General features: G+C 38.5%; 3 protein-coding genes across 4 annotated transcripts; 2 read left to right on the top strand and 1 right to left on the bottom strand.

Moving 5' to 3' along the window:
- The first annotated feature begins 330 nt into the window (after positions 1-330).
- On the top strand, positions 331-8,466 carry retreg3 (reticulophagy regulator family member 3). The gene is made up of 9 exons (XM_056753536.1): positions 331-886; positions 2,293-2,399; positions 3,782-3,812; positions 3,903-4,029; positions 4,135-4,219; positions 4,306-4,443; positions 4,753-4,832; positions 5,228-5,360; positions 5,567-8,466. Exons 1-9 carry the CDS (start codon positions 636-638, stop codon positions 6,124-6,126), a joined length of 1,512 nt encoding a protein of 503 aa, XP_056609514.1. The 5' UTR covers positions 331-635; the 3' UTR covers positions 6,127-8,466.
- A 920-nt stretch (positions 8,467-9,386) lies between these two features.
- psmc3ip (PSMC3 interacting protein) lies at positions 9,387-11,242 on the top strand. Its single transcript, XM_056753703.1, has 8 exons — positions 9,387-9,588; positions 9,659-9,759; positions 9,908-9,997; positions 10,101-10,212; positions 10,334-10,479; positions 10,604-10,657; positions 10,738-10,797; positions 10,972-11,242. The coding sequence occupies exons 1-8, from the start codon at positions 9,567-9,569 to the stop codon at positions 11,026-11,028; spliced, it is 642 nt and encodes a 213-aa protein (XP_056609681.1). The 5' UTR covers positions 9,387-9,566; the 3' UTR covers positions 11,029-11,242.
- Positions 11,184-18,636, bottom strand: mlx (MAX dimerization protein MLX). Of its 2 annotated transcripts, none has more exons than XM_056753701.1 (8): positions 18,557-18,636; positions 14,036-14,075; positions 13,820-13,909; positions 13,569-13,678; positions 13,388-13,490; positions 13,174-13,273; positions 12,634-12,835; positions 11,184-12,562 (listed from the first exon to the last, which is right to left on the bottom strand). In XM_056753701.1, the coding sequence occupies exons 1-8, from the start codon at positions 18,596-18,598 to the stop codon at positions 12,506-12,508; spliced, it is 744 nt and encodes a 247-aa protein (XP_056609679.1). In that variant the 5' UTR covers positions 18,599-18,636; the 3' UTR covers positions 11,184-12,505. The 2 variants fall into 2 exon arrangements, with proteins under 2 accessions (XP_056609679.1, XP_056609680.1); XM_056753702.1 differs by having other exon boundaries at positions 14,036-14,072; positions 18,557-18,604.
- Positions 18,637-19,593: the final 957 nt, after the last annotated feature.

Genomic DNA, 19,593 nt, shown 5'->3' on the forward strand with positions numbered 1-19,593 from the left:
ACAACACAATTTGCTATGCAATTAACTGTTGTTACGGCATTACTTCTTGCAAATTGTTGTTCACAAAATAATAGCTTATTGTGTTGAGCTTTCCATTATGTTATACGGCACGTTGACAAATGAGTCTACTATTACCATCACTATGGCAACCGTTTTTTAATCAAACTACTGTTTGAAAAGTGAATCTGTGCCAATGAGACTCTTTAATAAAAAAACTTTACTGGTAAGAATTGTATGATTGTTGGAGACATTTGTGGCTATGCTGGTTGTTATTCAGCCCTAACGATAATCCTGATGCCATTGGTCAGATCAAGCCCGTCCTCCACCCTCTCTGTCGTTACAAGACAAAAACAAACCACATGACAGTGGCAAAGACTAAACAATAAAGAGATACTGCGTCGAAACTTCAAAACACAGACATTAGACTCTATAATGGATTTTGTTTCCCGTTCGCTCAGCGGTAACGTTAGATTCTTGAACGCACGAGGTCTGCCCGCTGCCACCGTCCTGTCCTGAGCGGCTTCTGGCTAAAAGCTAGCAAGCAAGCGACATATACGTCCGAATCATCTAAATCTCGGTTAAATCCTCACTTTGCTGTTTTTTTTTGCTGTATCATCTATTAAACACTCGTAAGTATGTCAGATAAGCGTGACACGGAAGACGTGGCCGAGGGGAGCGGTGTCTCCGGAACGCTACGTTCGAGGGTCGGCCTCCGGAGCGGCTCGTGCTCCGGCGGGGACCGGGAGCAGGAATGCGCGGTGAAAGCCATGCTGCTGGAGCAGTTAGGACCGCATGAACGCCTACTCACCTATCTGCAGTCTGTATTACTGTGGGAAAGACCCATTCATAGCGTCTTACTTTACACGTTCGCTAATCTCGTCTTCTGGTGAGCTTTATCTCTTTATCTGTTTTTGTTTACCACCCAGTGCTTCAAGTTGTAACTCCATTGACATAATAATAATAATCAGTGAGAATGATCTACTTGTTTTTCAGAGTGTATGTGCCAGACTTGCTCTTTTAATTTAAAGAAAGAAACCGATGGATAGCCGGGCTGAGTGTCTAAATTTAGACATCGAGTTCTGCGTAGTGCTACTGTAAACACATGCTGTGTGCATGCAAGACTTTGTGAATTAATTCACCCAATGGTTGCTATGGTAATGTAGAGGAGTATTTGCAGTTGATGTTGTTGCCTGTGCTGCCATTTAGCACACACTATACACTTATTTATAAACCCATCTTAATTTACCTAGCTCATATTAATGTTGCTAATAATACTGTCAATTTTGTTCCCAAACCGGTTGGTTGGGCCTGAACTGAACCCTGCCTGGACGTACTGTTGATTCCTATTGTAATGACATTTGCCAGTCTAAGATAGGAATGCATGTGCTTTTGGTGCACACATGGTCACATGATCCATGGACAAAGCTTAACACGCCTTTTATGCATCTGAAATGCTTAAGGATTGGTATGAAATCACACGCGCAGATATTAAAGATGCTTCTGGAGTTCCGGGTGTGCTGGGGAGATTGAGTGTTTCTCTCTCTTTCATGTTCAGGCATGCAATGTTCATTCACTTATTTATTCCCTCTGATCTTATTATCTTCTTTTATTTGCCTCAGCGAGCAGCGGAGGAACACGGTTCATGATGTTTCTGTCATTTGTCTTTGAAGGTGGAGACTGAATGCAATGAGTATTGTTATCTGGAGAAGACATGCTGGTCCATACTTGGCCAAAAAGCATTTTGTGTTTGAGTCATTAGGGTGAAAACTGTAGGAAAATCGACCACATTACTTATTTGAGATTAGTGTCGGGTTAGATTGTCAAGAATTTTTTTATTATATCACATCACATAAACATTCAGACATACAAACTAGCCTATCACCTCTATCTTAGAATATTCCAAAGTTCATCTTTACTTCGTTTTGACAGGTCACGTGGTTCTGGTGTTAATCTGGAGATCATTAGACTTCAGCCTGGTCTCACGGTGGCTCACCTTTTGGTCAAGTTATATGGCACTGGCCGGTAATTAGCCATACTGTGAAAAGCCTCGTCCTCACACTCAGCCCCATCACATGGAGCGAGTGTCTAGATTTACACAGAAAGAGAGTTAGACCGGAAACACCTGTGGAGCGATCCTTTCCTTTTTTATTCTGAATGATAGATGCATGACAGGTGTCATCGTCTGAGTTTCCAAAACAGAGCTAGTGTTTCAGTATTAGGCGCTTTGCAGTGATGAAACAATATTGGAAAATTGTTATTCTCATAACTACATTTTCTTCATGTTTCTTGTAGGTTTTTTGCTTTGAGCTCTTTGAGGTTGCTCTTTCTCTTGGCAACAGGTCTGGCTCTCGCTGTTTGTGTTGACACCTGGAGGAAAAAAATCTGGTCCAAGATCAAAGGTGAACATTACATTTACAAATATGACCTTTAATACTCTGTTACCATTGCTAAAGCTGCGGTGTCTAAAACGTCTAAAATGATATCCCTCCTTTCTCAATTAATTGTACTGACTACAATTCAAACACATCTTTTCCCTTGTGCTGTCACCCTCTTAAGTTTTCTTTCCTTTATTCACATAGCTCCTATAAGTTATCATCTAAGTTTATTTTCAGTTTATTGTACTGTGCACAGTATTAACAAATCTATGCAGTTTTGTATGTTTTGTATTTAGTTGGCTGTGTCAACATCTTATTTGAGTCGCAGTAAAATCTATGTAGCATCAGAAAGTACAGAAAAAAACATGTGCTTAAGACCTGAATTCAAGTCTCAAATGAATCTTATAAGAAATGCTATTGTATGAAAAAGTGTGAACCCTTTTCGAAGCTGTGAAAAGCTAATTTAGCAAATGGTAATAAACTAGGACTTATTTTTATTGGCAACCGAAAATATTAGTCAGAAAATAGCAAAAAAAAGCATGACATGTGAAATGATCATGCAGAAACCAGTACATTTCTGAATGAAAGCGTGTTTACAGGTCGGTAACTTGTGTACTTCAGGAGCGATGGTTGTCGGTCAAACTTACTTGCATGGGTGTTGTTTTCTTTACATAATTTTGCAGTGTAACCTATAATAATAATTTTCGTTTATTCATATTTTTAGTTTATAATGTTGAATAACACTTTTCAATAAAGTGTTTCGTTGTAGGGGTAACAGAGTACAATAAATTCTTTCATGAGTCAGTTTACATTTACATTTAGGCATTAGGCAGACGCTTTTATCCAAAGTGACTTACATTGCTTTATCCTATACATTTTACATAGGTATTTGCAATCCCCTGGGATCGAACCCACAACCTTGCGTTGTTAATGCAATGCTCTTACCTCTGAGCTACAGGAAAGTCAGTTATAGGCCTAATATAGGCTATTCAAGAAGGGAGAGGGCTAATTTTTTTTTAATATAGCATACTTGATTTTAAATTATATTGTATTATATTGAAAAGCAAGACAAAATATAAAAAGCACATTTCGACCATTCGTTTGACCAATAGCGAAAAATTGGCTAAGAAATACAAAAGCCGTGTTCGGTCTTCAGCCAAGTGTTTAATTTTTATTCAGCTTTGGCCAAGAATTTTCATTTCGCTGCCTCCTTAAAACAAATGAGTCTTCTAACTTTTCACTGTCATAGTCTAAGAGGTGTTTCTCTTTGCAGCTGTACTGTATTCCCAATGTCCTATTTACCCTGACTGAACAGCTGTTTTTAAGATGCTGTATATTTTAGTGTCTAATAATCCAGAGAATGATCCTTAACACACATCTAAAATATATATATTTGCTTCTTACAGTTAAAAGGCAGGATGAGGGTGAAAATGAAAGGTAAGTACCTGTAAATCTTCTGTTTTTAGTAGGTGTTGCTAAGAACTGAACTAATGCAATATATTCTGCTCTTTCCTGATCTGCTGGCAGCTGGGGTCTGATGCAGCCTGGGACTTTAAGTGTGGCTGAGCTATGCCACCACATGGCTAAACTATGGGTTACAGGGTCTTCCTGTGCTACAGATATTGTGCAGTTCAAACGGCATAGTCCAGGAAAGGTATTCTCACTCCTTTCTATCCAGAATCACTGTCAAAATTCAGCTTGTTATAATGATATAATTATGTTATCATGTCCATACTAATTATGATGTTTATGTCTGTAGTTTTGCATACTGGTTTGTGGTCTGTTCACAATACTGGCCATGGTGGGGCGCCACATCCCTGGACTGGTGCTTTCATATGTGGCTTGTAAGTAGCAGAAATCCATCAAGGGCTAATCATCATATTCATTGCCATAATAGCTGTTAAACATTGACTCTGCCTTACTCTCTCAGTGCTGGGTGTGTTGTTTTGCCCATTGGCGTTGTATTATCGGCTGTGGGAGCATGCATGTGTGAAGCTAGAACCTGCCATGCAGTGGCTGGATTACAGCTCCAAAGGATACATGATGTCCAAGCCTATAGATAACCAGTGTAAGTACAGTAAGATTATGATGGTCATGCTAAGGGCAATTTCTGCTGTGTGTTTTAAAACTCAAACAATGACAACTTAAACAATGACAACAAGTGTGAAAACTTAACAGGGCTGGGTTTCCCGAAACCGTCTTAACGCTACCTCATTCTTAGGTTATATCTTAAGTTATACCTTGGTAGGGATATATTCTTAAGAACGACGTAGTTATACGAAGGTTTCTGTAAACCCAGCCCAGAAGTTAAATCTGGACAGTTTAACAAACCACATAAAAGATAAAATGTTGACATTTATTCTTTCTGTGTTTGTAGTTCTCCGTAAACCCATCAAGAGAGGAGCCTCAGATGAAGCCAGTGACAGTGAGGAGGAACTGGCTGCTTTCTGTCCCATGGTGAGACTGTTTTCAGAGTTTGAAATCACAGATGCCCCCGCTGTTCAAAACATGTATTTGCGATTCATCTCAATAGACTTTAATGGTCAGACATTATAATACATTTTCAAGGGCTCACTGTGAATCCTTACATCCCTAATAAAGACAGGAAATAAGAATATCTAATCTTTATTGTGATCATCCATGTGTGTTATAAAACTGAAAAGATTATGTATCTGAGTGTGAATCTTTTCGATGGAATTAAAAAGGATTTACGCACCAAATATGACAAACTTTGTAGCGTTCAGTGCAAACGGCTCCTTTAGATTATATCTGCAATTAAATAATATCTTATTACTATTTAAACGGGTCTGTCATGTCATGTTTATACTGCTTTCAATATTTTGCACCGTTAGTTTGATGAAGCAATGGTTGCTAAGGAACTGGCCCTGACTGACTCTGAACACTCGGATGCAGAGGTGTCATACATGGACAACGGCACATTTAACATTTCCAGGGGTCAAACTCCCCTCACAGAAGGCTCTGAAGGTACGACACCTTGGACATGTTTGGAGACAAACTATGTTGATTTTTCTGATGTGATCTTTTACACTTTTACTGGACAAGAGTGACAAGCAAATTATTAAAGCTTTTATATTTAAAACGATTACTATTATTTTTATATATAATGCATCTCTACTTCTCTCTATTAATAATCACTAATAATATTCAGTGTTTTTTAATTCATTTAATAGATCTGGACAGGCACAGTGATCAAGAAGAATCATTTGCCTGTGGGCTTCTAGACTTCCCCTCCATCAACCCAGATGCCACCCTTCTGGAGGATGATGATGATGCCAGCATCGGGCTACCCAGTCTCAACTCGGCCGCTTTCTCAGGCCCTCGCGGCTCTACCTCCGCTCTTCTGGACCTGGATGCCCAGATGGACTCTGATCAGGAAGATCTTGACCCTGTGCTGTCTCTAGGCTCCATTATGACTTCCTCTGACCTCACGAGTAACCTGGCAGGGGTCATCGCCAGCAATATGATCCAGGCAGCGATCGCAGGGGCCTTGCCGCCCCGCCCTCCACAAGGTCGTCGAAGAGAAAGCGCCCCAAGGGCAGGTCCTCAGAGGGGGTATCGGAAGCAGTCAAGCTCGGAGCTGGACACAGACCTGGACTTTGATGGAGAAGACTTTGAGATGTTGGATCAGTCAGAGCTGAACCAGTTAGACCCAGTGGGAGGAGGCCAGGGTGGCCAGAATATTACCCAGGGAGCCAGTTTTCTGTCCAATCTGCTGGGGAAGCCACAGTGAGCCAGATGTGTGTTTTTGTGTGTGATACACACCCAGCTTGCAGATACTTCCCTTGTCTGTTTTTGCCCGTACATGTACCGACCCTTGCACCTTGATCCATGTAGAAGTTTGCAGTGTTTGTTTGAATGTCTTTTGAAATGCTTTAGATTTTATCTTTGATTCTATGAATGAGTGAGACAGAGTATTTGTTTTGCACTGTTAGGCCCGATTCACATTTTGTGTATTTTTCTGTGCGTATATTCATTATTTTAAATGTAGATGTGCGCACAAATAGGGGACAACGCTGCTTGCGAATTTTTTCGGCGCTTAGGGGTCGCATCAAGATTGAAATAGTTCAACTGTTCGGAGTGCCGCGTGTGCATCGCGGGTCATTTGAAGAGAGAAAGTGGCACGTCACGCATTTTCTGGGTGGTTTTAGACTCGAAATATGAATCGGGCCTTAAAGGGCTTGTCCACCCAAAAATGAAAAATATGTAATATACTTCGCCTCTTGTTGTTCCAAACCTGTCGTTTTGTTTAGTGGAACCCTATGAGAAAATTTGAAGAATGTTAACTCTCTTTTCCACACTTTTCCAATTAATTGGGAACAGGTTTGTTACAAGATGAGGTTTCATTTTTGGCTGAACGGTCGCTTTAATGTAATATTATGTTCCAGTTGCCAGGATTCCTCCACTGGCTACAGTTGATATCACTGTGAAGTAATCTTGTTTTTAGTTTGAATACATCATTATGCTCTGTGAGCTTTCCTTGTCCTCTCTCATTTGTGTGTGAGATTCCCATGCGAAAGACTTAATTTTTATTTAATAGACAAGCAATAGGACAACAATCATAGAAACAAATTCACTAATCTCGTCTATCTTATAAACCAGCAAAGTCAACTCCAAGCCTACATCCAAACAACATTGAAATCGCTGAGTCTTATAGGTCTTTGGTATCTGAAGCTTCTATTTAATGCAGGCAGCATTAATAATTTCTTAGATAATTCACACGGGACCAAATGAGACATTCCACCATCAATGCTGCATAATAATATACAAATATAAAAAAGTCTGCGAGAACCATAGTCACATGCTAAAAACATCACTGAACAGAAGATTCTGATAAAGCAACATTGATGTATTAAGATCAAAGACTTCTCCCGTGTTAAGATTTGTTTAAAGCACTGGGTTTTAATGGCTGTCAGTTTTTCTTGCTTTGACGTACATAGACACCTGAGTTTTCTCTTGCATTTATTTTTTAATGCTAACTACACATTTTGTAACCGGCTCTGTCTGTTGGCCATTGGAAATGCAATTAGAAAAAAGTCATATATTACAATTTATCCAAAGATTATATCATCTTTTATTCATTGGCATATAATTTAAGACGCAATGTGGTTTGAAACAGAGAAAGTAGTCAAGACCCAAGGTTTTACCCACAATGACATTTATGTGTAAGTTCATACTGTTAGCTTTTTTGCATCATTATATAATTCTTGAATTACTACATTTCGATAGCTCTTTCCTACATTTCAAAAGTTTGCTTTTGTTTTGAACAGCCAATATACAGTATACTGTTGTCCAATAGCTTTGTTTTAATCTTTTTTGACTCCGTGTAAATAGGGAATAAAAACACAAAACTTTAAAACTCACCACCGCTGTTGACCTGGCTTGTCTGGCAGTACATTGATTTGTCTGAAGGACTCTACCTCAAACTTAGCCATCTAGCTGTAACTGCCACGTGTCTGTCTCTTTAAACACACCTGTAACAGTTTTGATCGATACAGGTAGCAGCAGAGAAAATGGATCACCTTTCTGCCACTGAGATGTCTCATCTGGTATGAGATGTAGACTATTGTCCATCATTCAGTAAAGTGCAAAGATTTTCTTCATGACCAGGTTTTTTTTTGTGGTATGATGGAACTGCTAAATAGTCGAATTTGCAGTTTCATTTGCTATTTCATTTCTTGTATGCTGACATTTTTCTGTACCCCTCCTCACAAGTTCAGTTTTTTCTGACCCAATGATGATGAGTCCCACACGATTGCTGTCTTTTATCATTGTGTCTGCTGGAAATTAGAAATTATGGAGTGATTTCTCTGATTTATAGTGCACGGAATGCAAATCTATATGATTTGGTTTTGATTTAATTTAATAGGACGAAAACATTTTAATGTAAGTATTGTAGGATTCTGGAAGTGTGTAATGAAGCAGCTTCTCTTTATCAACTTAAGTGATGCTGCATATGTACAGTTTGTCAATTCTTGCTGTACCAGTGTATGTTTATTACAGACCCCAATGTTTTCCTTCGTCCCACCGATTTGATAAAGATTATAAGAATAAAGCATCTATTGGAGTGGAATATGCTCATTTGCTGTGATTTTACTCAATTCTTTTCTCCTTATTTTCTGGCATTTTTTGTTTGTTTGTTAAGCCCTAGATTTGATTATTTACTTGGATTGGTGTGTTAAAAGGGTTTGTTTCTCTGATATATTTAATGTGTTATTCATGCATAAAATGTGACAAACAATGTGTGGGGAAGTGTTGGATGATTCGCTTGTAGACACAAGCCTCTTTCTTTCATTCTTTATTAGTATCAATACTTCATGCAAAAATATTTTTCAGTTGTTCATGGCTATTTTTTTGTTACAAAATGTAAATGTGAATGTCAGTGGCATACTATAGAAAAATTATCTGTGTTTGGGGTCAGTTTATAATTCCCCAGCAATCCAAATAGAAAAATGAAGTGAGGGTTAAAACAAAACAAAAAAATGATATCAGAATCATCTAATGATGTTGTCTGTGACTTAAAAATAAATCAGCAGTCATTTATCAATCACTTTTTTCCTCTCTTTGTGAACCTTTCAGGAGTCGTTCTGGATTTGGCAGATCATTTCCTTTTCAGTATAGTATTGCCTGCTTCCATTCTCTGTAATCATTTTATGATAACTCGATGTGCAGGACAATAAATTGAGAAATAAAAATGAATGTCTTTATTATTAGTTATTTGTCATTTTATGACGCATGGTAATTTTGTTACATTTACTATTGAAAAACAACAATTAAAATACAAAAAATACCCCCACAATGTAATGAAATCAAACGATACAATATCATATATATTTAATCTACATATATTTGATCAATTATAGCTAAATAAAACTTAAATTGGGGTAATTATAAAAACATGTACAAATGTTTATCCAAATTATATATATTAAGCTTTCTGAAGTCATTTTTTAAATAAGTTACAAGAAACCCTGTAGCCTATTTATTTTTCCTCAAAGAATTGAAAAATAAGAAAAACTACGTGTTTCTATGACTACACTAACCACCTGCGTCAGACGACGGATATGACGTAACCGATTCGGCAGACCGACAATTCAGCTTTACGCGCGAAAAGTACTGAAGTGAACAACAGTACAGTGTTGGTCGTTGACAGGTTTCTGACTTAAATAAACCATGAGTAAGAAAGACAACTCAGGTGCGTAATTCGTCATTAATACTGCTTTGGTTAGACTTTCATAAACTATACGTCTTTTTCTCACAAACAGCTGTAACACAGATCCTCGCTTACCTGAATGAGAAAAACAGACCGTATAGTGCTCAAGATGTCTTTACCAACCTACAGAAACAGTGTGGCTTGGGCAAAACGGTAAAATGTTTTGTTTTTGATGAAATCAAACTAATCATGACGAATAGTTGAATGTGCATCCACGATCACTTAATATTGCAGTATGACTGGATATATGTTCAAATATTGTATAAGCCTTACTCTATATTAGGACTTTATCCTATTTTAGGCAGTGGTCAAAGCCATGGAGCAACTTGCCCAGGAAGGAAAGATTCGAGAGAAAGTGTATGGCAAGCAGAAAATATACTTTGCAGATCAGGTTGGTCCAGTTCCCCCCACCAATAATATGATGATCATTTACCCTTCATTTTAAGACAAATGTGGTTGGTTGATCAGTGACGGTCTCTATCGTCCCTCCCCAGTCTCAGTTTGCTGATGTAAGTGATGCTGAACTGAAGAAGATGGACAGTCGCATTGCAGAACTCAATGCTGAAGCACAAAGCGTTTCACAGAGCTGCAGACTGCTAGATACAGGTGTGTGCTCAGTGTGAAGTTTCAGCTTCTTTCTTTGTGCTGCTAAGAAATATTTAAATGCTCATTTGATAAACACAAAGTCGGTGTTTGATCAAAATCAAGGTCCTCTATTTGTCCATAGAGCTAAAAGAGCTGAACAGCTCTTTTACCACAGCAGAGGTAAAGATCCAGATCCAGGAGCTGCAGGCAGAGTGCTCTGAATACAAAGAGCGCTTGAATAAAACTCAATCAGCCACGAACCATGTAACCCCAGAGGAAAGGGAGAAGGTCTGAATCTGTGTTCTTATGCGTCTGGTTGTCAGCCGCCTACTTTGTTAATAATAAGATAAATCTGATCTTTATACCTCACACTTAAGATACTGTGTAGGTAAATGTATTTCCCACCCCACAGGTTTACAAGGAGCGAGAGATTTATGTAAAGGAGTGGAGGAAAAGGAAGAGACTGGTAATTCCAAATATTTGCAGGTTTATGATTTGCGTTTTTGCTGATTAATAGTGTCACACTGTGATTTTTATTCCTGACAGGTTTCTGATATGATTGGATCTATTTTGGAGGGGTACCCAAAGAGCAAGAAACAATTTCTGGTGAGTTATTGCTTACAATATCGTCTTTGTCTGATATTATGCAGACCGAGAAAAAACATTAGACCATTGCAGCAGCAAACTATAATCTCTAAATAGCCTGAAAGACAGCATCTGTTTTTATTGTTGATGCTTTTAAACCGAGGCTTTCTTATTCATTGCTGTGTTTGCAATCAGGAGGAGGCTGGGATTGAAACAGATGAGGACCATAAAGTGACAATACCCAACATCTGATGTAGGAACTACTGATTTAATTCAGATACCATGGATACCGTTGCTGGGACACCCGAAGCTGGAGGGGTTCAGAAGTAGGACAGAAACGAATCTGAGATACAGAAAGAACTGCATTGTTAAAAAAAACGTTATGTATAAATGTTGAGAGACAAAAATGTTGTAAATAAGTTTGAACATTTATTTTTGAATTAAAAATGATACTGATACAAAAATATTTCAAGCAAATTCTCTCGATGTCACAAATGCAAAAGCACACGACTAGTAACATGATTTAGCCTTATTTCTGTGGGCTTGCATTCACTCCATTATGGCTTGTAAATGATGTCCCTTTTCCAGCAAATTATTTATGTCTCAGAAAAATGTCTGTTGTCCTGAGTAGACTTCAGTTGTTTTGTTTGATTAACATTCATTGAATTATAAATATATATTTGGTGGTCAAACCACATGAAGCTGTTACTGTGCATTCAATGATAGTTTATACAGCAAAGAGAACATACTGATCACAAGTACCCAAAACTAAGAAATATTCAGAATAAAACACTGCAAATCAAGCTACACAAGCTTGTCATACAGCTTAACAAATATTACACAAAAATGTTTGTCATTTCATTGTGGTTACAGATACTGCAATCTTTGGTCATAACATCTCAAAGACACTGGCTTAAAAGAGGAACTTATATATCTTAGTAGATAGTGGGATTGCTGTTTTTAGCAGATTTTCAGACGTATACAACTGATCTCAACAAACAGAGTACATGATGATGATATATCACAGTGTAACTTCAAATCTCTCAGCTCCCCTTTCCAGCGACAGGCTGTACGTGGATGCAGTCGTGCTTTGGAAAATTATGCAAATATGAGGTAAAGATAAACAAATTCAGCACACCATGTTTACTCATGAAACGACTTCTGTCTGGTGTCTTATTTAGCAATTTGATAGATGTATCGCAATGTATTTCACAACTCAGGATCTGAATTAGAGCAGTGAAGAAGCATTACATCCACAAATTTACAAATACTGATGAAACTGCTCTAGTTTTCAGAATTTAGAACATAATTACACCTTCCTACTGAGGTGTATTCAGCAAAATGAACAGTGCTGTCAGAGACATTTTCTCCTCACGACTTCTCACCCTTTAAGATATTGATAAAAATATGCTTCTGAAAGCCCAGAAGTTAAGAGAAAAATATACATGTAGTTCCCTCAATGACTAGTGTTATAGATAATAAAAGCACATTAAAAGCTACCACCTAAATGTCAGACCTGTTGCATGAAATCACTCAGAATACCTGTATTTCAAAATCGGTCAATACTTGTTTGAAAAACATAATGCAGTCAGTGTTTAGGGTTCTAGAATGCACCCCAATCCATTAGTGTGCTTACTCCCTGCTGCATAGTGTATGTGTGAGAGAGACAGTTCTTGTGTTTGTCAATGGGATAAAAGCTGGGTGTGAGGAGGCAGACAGATCCAGAGCTTCAGTACATCTGCCCGTTCACCTGCCGCAAAACAGTCACCACAAACTCCCTAAGCGTCTGTCAACGACACAAAACAGTCAGTCAGTGAACTTACACTTAATAGGAATTAAATGTGTGAACATCAGTACCTTTGGCTTGCAGTGCTCCTCTATCCAGCTGAAGACACAGGCAGAAAGCTCCTGAAAGCTGCTGACAGACACAGAGGCACTGAAGGACTGGAACAAAGAGTCCATGATGCTCTGAAACACGCTGAACTTCACCTGATCGGAAACCTGCTCGCTGCCCTGCTGAGGGTTATTCTGATGCGCCTTCACAATGTGCTCATAGTTCCTACAAAATAGCAAAATAGACACTTTGTTTGACCACCTTAAAATATTTTGCCTACGCAAGTAAAAATTATTTCGTTATTTATTTTCTCATGATGGTCAAAACCTGTATATGACTCTTTTTACTGTGGAACACGAGAGAGCATAACATTTGAAAAATGTCACATACAATGAAAGTCAATGTTGTTTGGTTATCAACTTTCTTCAAAATATCTTCTTTTATGTTGTGCAGCGGAAAGAAAGTTTGTAAATGAGGAAAGACTTTTCATTTTTGGCTGAACCATCCCTTTAAGCAGTTGACGATGGGCTCTATCTGACTACATAGTTTAAGCAAAGACTCACGTTTTCATAATCTTCAACGCCATCACCTCCTTCCTCAGTGTGGAAACTTCCTCTTCCTGCTTCTTCTTTTCTTTGTGGAGAAACTGAATATAGTCGATGGCTACAAACACACAGGCACACAAGGTTTGCAACATTTTTCCATTCCAGGGACATGTGATAAGCAAGGAACTATAAAAGGAACTACAAATTTTTAGTGAAGATTTGAGGTTCTCACTTTTCTGCAGGACCGTGGCTTTGCTCATCTTCTGTGTAGCCACGGCAAACTCAGACTGCTGCTGGCATGTAGGCACTATATACTGCAGGTCATCATAACCTTTCTATGGACACAGATACACATGCAGATCAAAACAATGCCTTTCAACTTTCTGCTACAAAGAAAGCGCTAAATCCAATACCTTTATGGCATCTCTGCGTTTCTGCTCAGCTTGAGTGTGCGCTTGTCTCCTCCGGTCTTTGTATGACTCCTTATAGGGAGTCTCGTGTCTGTTGTCACTGTCTTCATCATCTGAATCAAAGGGAATAAAATCAGTCAATTTGCCACTAGTACTGTTAAAGTACTAGAACAGTATTGTCATTCTTGAGGATTATTTCAACCGAAAAATAAAGTCTTTTGACCATTACAGGAGAATGTAGTGTTGTTAGTTACCTGTATTTGGTACTGAAGAGGCACTTGTGGATCCAATACTGTTGGCTCTTGAAACCACACTTCCTTTGCAAGCGCTCTCTGCAAAGAAATCTAAGGATGTGGAGAATAAGTCTGTAAATATTTACTGTTGATTTTATGACATCATCTTAATTCTTAATTTAACATCGTTGGTAGGTTGCAATTCTGTGCAATTTTTAATATAGTTCAGGTACGTACTGGTGTCGAAGTCGCGGTCGCTGAAAGTCCCGTCTGTCTGCTGGGACATGATGATAATGTAGAAAGAGAAGAACATTCAAGACACCGCTGATAAATTAACAACATCAACAGACCAAACAACCTTTATCTAGAACACCTCTGACTCCCTGCTGTGATGTGTCCCAAATGACACCCACAAACTATGACATTTGAATTACATGCATAATCTTTCTCCCACCTCTCAGATTGAGGAATCATTGTTATATTGTTCCGCTTTCATTTACAGCTTGTAGAAATGAGGGCATATTTTATTCTTTATTTTCCTGTTATTTTTTAGACATGTTCTCAGAATGTGCTGAACAAGACAATACAGTGACTGGTAGTGATTGCTGGTTCGAACCGTTCACCTGAACCAGTTCTTTTCAGTGAACCGGTCGATCTGGTTCTCCACTAAGTACTTAATCACAAATTCTTTGAACTACTCACTTTCTGGTGTGTCTGACAGTCCATCTGACTCAAAATAAAGCATCTTATTATTCAGTTTGTCAAATACTGAACTGATCTGGTGTGAAGGGAGAACTGATGAGCACTATCAGCTGATACTCAAAAACCAGTTGCAACAGCTTTCGGATCACTGAACTGGATTTGACGTCCAATTTGAGAACCAATTAGCTGATGAGACTGAGAATATGTGATTCACAGAGAAGCTGCGCTATCCTACCAGTGCACGTGAACTGAGGACTTAAATAAGTGGAACAATCTGGCGAAACGTACGTTTATTTAATAAAAACTAAATCATATTGGAGTATGCAAGGATCATACAGTTTCTGTAAAACGCTGAAGAAAGAATAATTAATTCATTTTAAGACTTAAATCATAGTTTGACTTCTGTTGTTTCTGTCAGTTAAAACATCATCGTCATGATGACATGTTTCGGATTTAAGTCCTAAAATGAATAAATTAATCTTCATCAGCGTTTTACAGAAACTGTACAATCCATGAATAATTCAATCAATGTATTTGATATTAATCATATGACACAGCTAAAACTAATATTTTTGTTTGTTTTAGATGTAATGCAATGTGTATACATGATTTAAGGTTCAAAAACGCTGTATTTTCCACAAACTGTGCATGTTTGTATCTCCTCTTTGCCCCGCATCTCTGAAACGCCCAGATTTTTTACAAACTCATCGCTCTGAGAGCGAGGTGTGCTATGATTGGCAAGTTATCCAGTGCATAGTAATTGGTCGAATAATGCAAGCGTGTGAACTTCATCTCGAGAGTTCCACTGAGAGTTTATTTCCTGAGCGTTTCTCTGTTTGAGTGAAGCTATCGGCAATCACACAAAAAATTAAGTCTGCCAGAAGAGCCGTCAAAATAAATGTCCCGTTAAATTGAACAAAAAATACTGTAGTGTACTATAGGATTTGCTATTGAAAATTGTAGTGCCATTGTAGTAAATTGATCAACACTGTATACTACAGTTAAGTTCACAAACACTGTAGTATCTAAGAATTTTACTGCAGTTTACGATAGTAATAAATACTATAGTATACTACAGAAATTCATGTGGATAAATATACGACTATTGTGTAGTAAAACAGGAAAAATACAGAACTTAGAAAAATCAAAACAAATTTAGGTAGTGTAAAAATGACATTATTACATTAATCATATATCTGTATGTAACATTAATGTCTTTTGTCAGTAACCTGCCTATTCATGATGAACTGCACATGCATTTTTGTTTAATGTTTAATGTCAAGCCCTAGGAAATGTGACGCCTCTTACCATATTTGGAACATCAGGTTCCAAAGCAATTGTAATTGCAGGTACGCCCACCTTACTTGCGTATACATTTGGGCGGTTTTAGTCAAATCATACCACGAAATGACGTAGATTTGTGGGGTTGTGGTTACACAAGGCGTTTCAGGCAGGTCTGGGTGAGCATTCGCTTTTAGATAGAATTCATCTTTTGTTCCGACACTTAAATTTTTGCAATTTTACGTGTCTAATACATGCATGGGCAACTTATAACACACCAAACACAGAGAAAAACATATTTTTGCCATATTTTGCCATTTAATTAAACGTATGCATCGTCAGATTGTTCCACTTATTTAAGTCATCAGTTCACGTGCACTGGTAGCATAGCACAGCATCAGTTGTCCACACACTGTTCACAGCTTCACAGTGAATCACAAATGCTCAGTCTCATCAGCTCATCGGTTCTTAAATGGGACGTCAAATCTCGGTTTCATTGTACTGGTGATCCAAAAGCTGTTGCAACCAGTTCTTGACACGAGAACCGCTTTAGCAGTGACATGCACGTATACAACGCTGCAGATCTGTGTACATACAGTGATATGGCACTTATTAAGTTGATGTATTTTATGATATAACGCATCTCATGTGTCTTACAAGTTTTTAAACCACTTAAAACTGCGCAGTATCATCGGCTCATCCGGGCTCAGTGTACTGGTAATCTGAAAAGGCTGCAACCATGCTCATCAGTTCTCCTTTCATACCAGATCAGTTCAGTTTTGGAGTAACTGAATAATAAAATGGTTTATTTCGAGTTAGATTGACTGTCAGACAAGCCAGAAAGTGAGCAATTCAAATAATTTGTGCTTAGTGGAGATGCAAACTGTTTTAGAACGATTCAGTCTGATTTGGTGAACCGGATCGACCAGTTCACTGAAAAGAACCGGTTCAAAAGAATGATTTGTTCGCAAACATGCCATCACTCAGCCTGGTAATACCAAACTTCGCTTCGCTTCGTAGACAGAGTCTGGAAGGGCATAACTGACAAGTGTTTACGGTCTCGTGGGGAGGCGTTTGTCTCTTAAACTCCAAGGACCATAAAAAAGAGGACCGAGGAAATCCCCTCCATTCAAAATGTGAACCAAACAATCTTCTTGTTCGGACTTCAGTTGGCAAATGCCGGGAATATTCTCCACAACAGAGCGAATAGCATCCCGGGTCTCCATGGACGCTGTCATTTTAGATCTCCCTAACCTAAACTACAATCTTAAATTCGGCGCTTAGTGTCTACGTCACCGTTCTCAGCCCACCCTTTGTTCATTGGTTGCACGGCTGGTGTGGAGCCTGAGATAATTTGGGAGCTGGTTTGCTATAACAGATTGAGAACAGAAGCGAACTGAAATTGAGCGGAAGTACAAAGTCGGACATAGTCAGGCTAGCCATTACTAATGTAAATGTAAGAAACGTGTCATCATGACGATGATGTTTTAACTGACAGAAGTTATGATTACTGATTTATATATTTGAATGCGTTGACTGTATTTTCATCCCAGCCGGCCGGGATGACAGACTTTGACGAATTACATCATCGCGAATGACGTCATTATGTAAAAGAACCGATGAACTGGTTTTTTTTAACCGGTTTATTGAAAGAACTTTCCAGAAGAACCGGTTTGCAATTCTCCCTAAAAAGTATCCCCCCTGCAAGGCGAAAGAAATTGCCTGCCCACTCGACAAACCATAGAGCGATAGGAAGATCTGATATCAAGATTGGCTGCACTGTGGGCCTGCAGCTGCAACTCATTGCTCTTGCAATAGTGAGAGAAGTTAAGGTGTGTTTGTTTTTTCACGGCATGGATGATGTTATATAAACGTTGGATATAATGCTGGATTTGGAAATCGTTTGAAACCAAGAGATGGCGCGGTCCCAGTGCTAAAAGATGCCGGACATGAACTGCACGCGGTAGGTCAAACTAAGTCATAACTCTGTGTTTTGTTGGCAATTTTTGCCTAGTGCATAATGTAAACAACGAAGGGATAATGCGATGATGTATTGTGTGCTCGTGCTGTAGTTCCGTCCCCTCTGCCCGTCTCCAGCAGCTCGTCTTTTTCCGAAAAATAAAACGTACAGCTGGTTCTCTCTTTTATAAATTAGATCAAACCAATTAGTCTTCGAAGACACGACGTATGCAATACTACTATAAAGGTACTCAACATGAATATGAGTTAGCCAGAAACTGCAGGTGTTGCCCCATCTTTAAACCCTTAAACCAAGTTCTCTAGACAGCAAGTTAGGACATAATACGGCTTCTCACCACGCGAGATAAAACCCCAGTGTTTTATAAGAGTGTTTTTGTAGACACTGTAAGTTTACATATGATGCTTTCTATGTAACAATAAGGCTATTTTGTAAGTTTTAAGTCACGCCCAGAAAGAATCGATATAGAAAACTCGTTAGCTTAGCAGAAACTCCTACATATCTGTCACGTCGTTTCCATTCTAATACTGACGTTAGCTACAAAAATACTCAAATTAATCTCAGAACACTGTGAGCCCGTTTTGCTGTGATTTGTTGTCTAAATAGCGTTTTAGTAGCTACGTTAAAAGTTAAGCCCATGTGGGACTTACTGATCTTGACTGCTAGCCAGCTGAGCTAAGAGTGAAACCAACTATTTCAAACCCACACAGATAAAGAGAAACACTTTGACGAGGGCTCTTTAGTGTAAGCAGTTAAGAGAGTTCAGCGACAGTATTTATTTCAATAGTTTTGCCTACTTTAAGCCACGGATCCTCCGGCGACGCACTGTTTTCCGTCATTTTGGAATAAACAATGACGGGCTGTCAGGAACAGCGCCCACTGGTGGCCATCACTTCACTTGACTTCTGACCTTTACCACAGGCGCGTCCTCACAGCTCCGTCTGTCAGATGTTTACATTCACCGATTGATTTCTGTGGTTATAATTTAGAAAACGTACGTTTTGTTTCTCGTCATTCCAAATACTGGGATTAAATACATATATAAATAGAAAAAAGAGAGAGTTTTACGTAACCTATTATGTGCACAAACCATTGGGTGGTATATACTGATTTTCTTTAGGTTGGTGAACAACATAATTCACTAAAAGAAAAGTGAAACCAATTCCAATTTTACACTAGAAGTATGTGACCCTGGACGACAAAAATCGATTTTTAGATATTGAGATTTTTACATAATCTGAAGTTCAATTCAAGTTTATTTATATAGCGCTTTTCACAATGTGCATTGTTCCAAAGCAGCTTTACAGGCGCAAACAGGAAAAACAGAAAAGTTAAAACACAGCACAGTGCATGGTGTTTATAGAACGAGTAAGATCATTTTAATAAATAATATCTAATGAATAAAATAAATAAATGCAGTCTCCCGGTGAGCAAGTCAACACTGCACTGCTGTGGCAAGGAACCCAAACTCCAATGATTGATTAATGGAGAAAAAGTTTGTGATGTAAGTTTAGCATTAAATACCAAGTGTAACTTCAGCATAAATGTGACAAGTAGTCCTTCTTTGCTCTTGGTTGGGGATGTAGTGGTCTGAGCTGGGATGGTCCGATCATCGTATTTCTCTTGGGTGGAGGTGGAATTGCCTTAGATGGAGCTGGGATGGTCAGTCAGTCTGCAGTTGTTTCTGGCGTAATATATATGTCGATCATCTGGACCTGGTGGAATTTCTTCCTACCTTGGGATGGGCATCCCGAGGGGAAGGCAGAAGGAGAATAAAAATGAAAGATGAATAAAAAAATTCTATTGATGTATGAGTTGTTAGAATATGATAATA

This window comes from Triplophysa dalaica, chromosome 7, assembly GCF_015846415.1.
Source record: "Triplophysa dalaica isolate WHDGS20190420 chromosome 7, ASM1584641v1, whole genome shotgun sequence".
In the NCBI taxonomy this organism is placed as follows: Eukaryota; Metazoa; Chordata; class Actinopteri; order Cypriniformes; family Nemacheilidae; genus Triplophysa; species Triplophysa dalaica.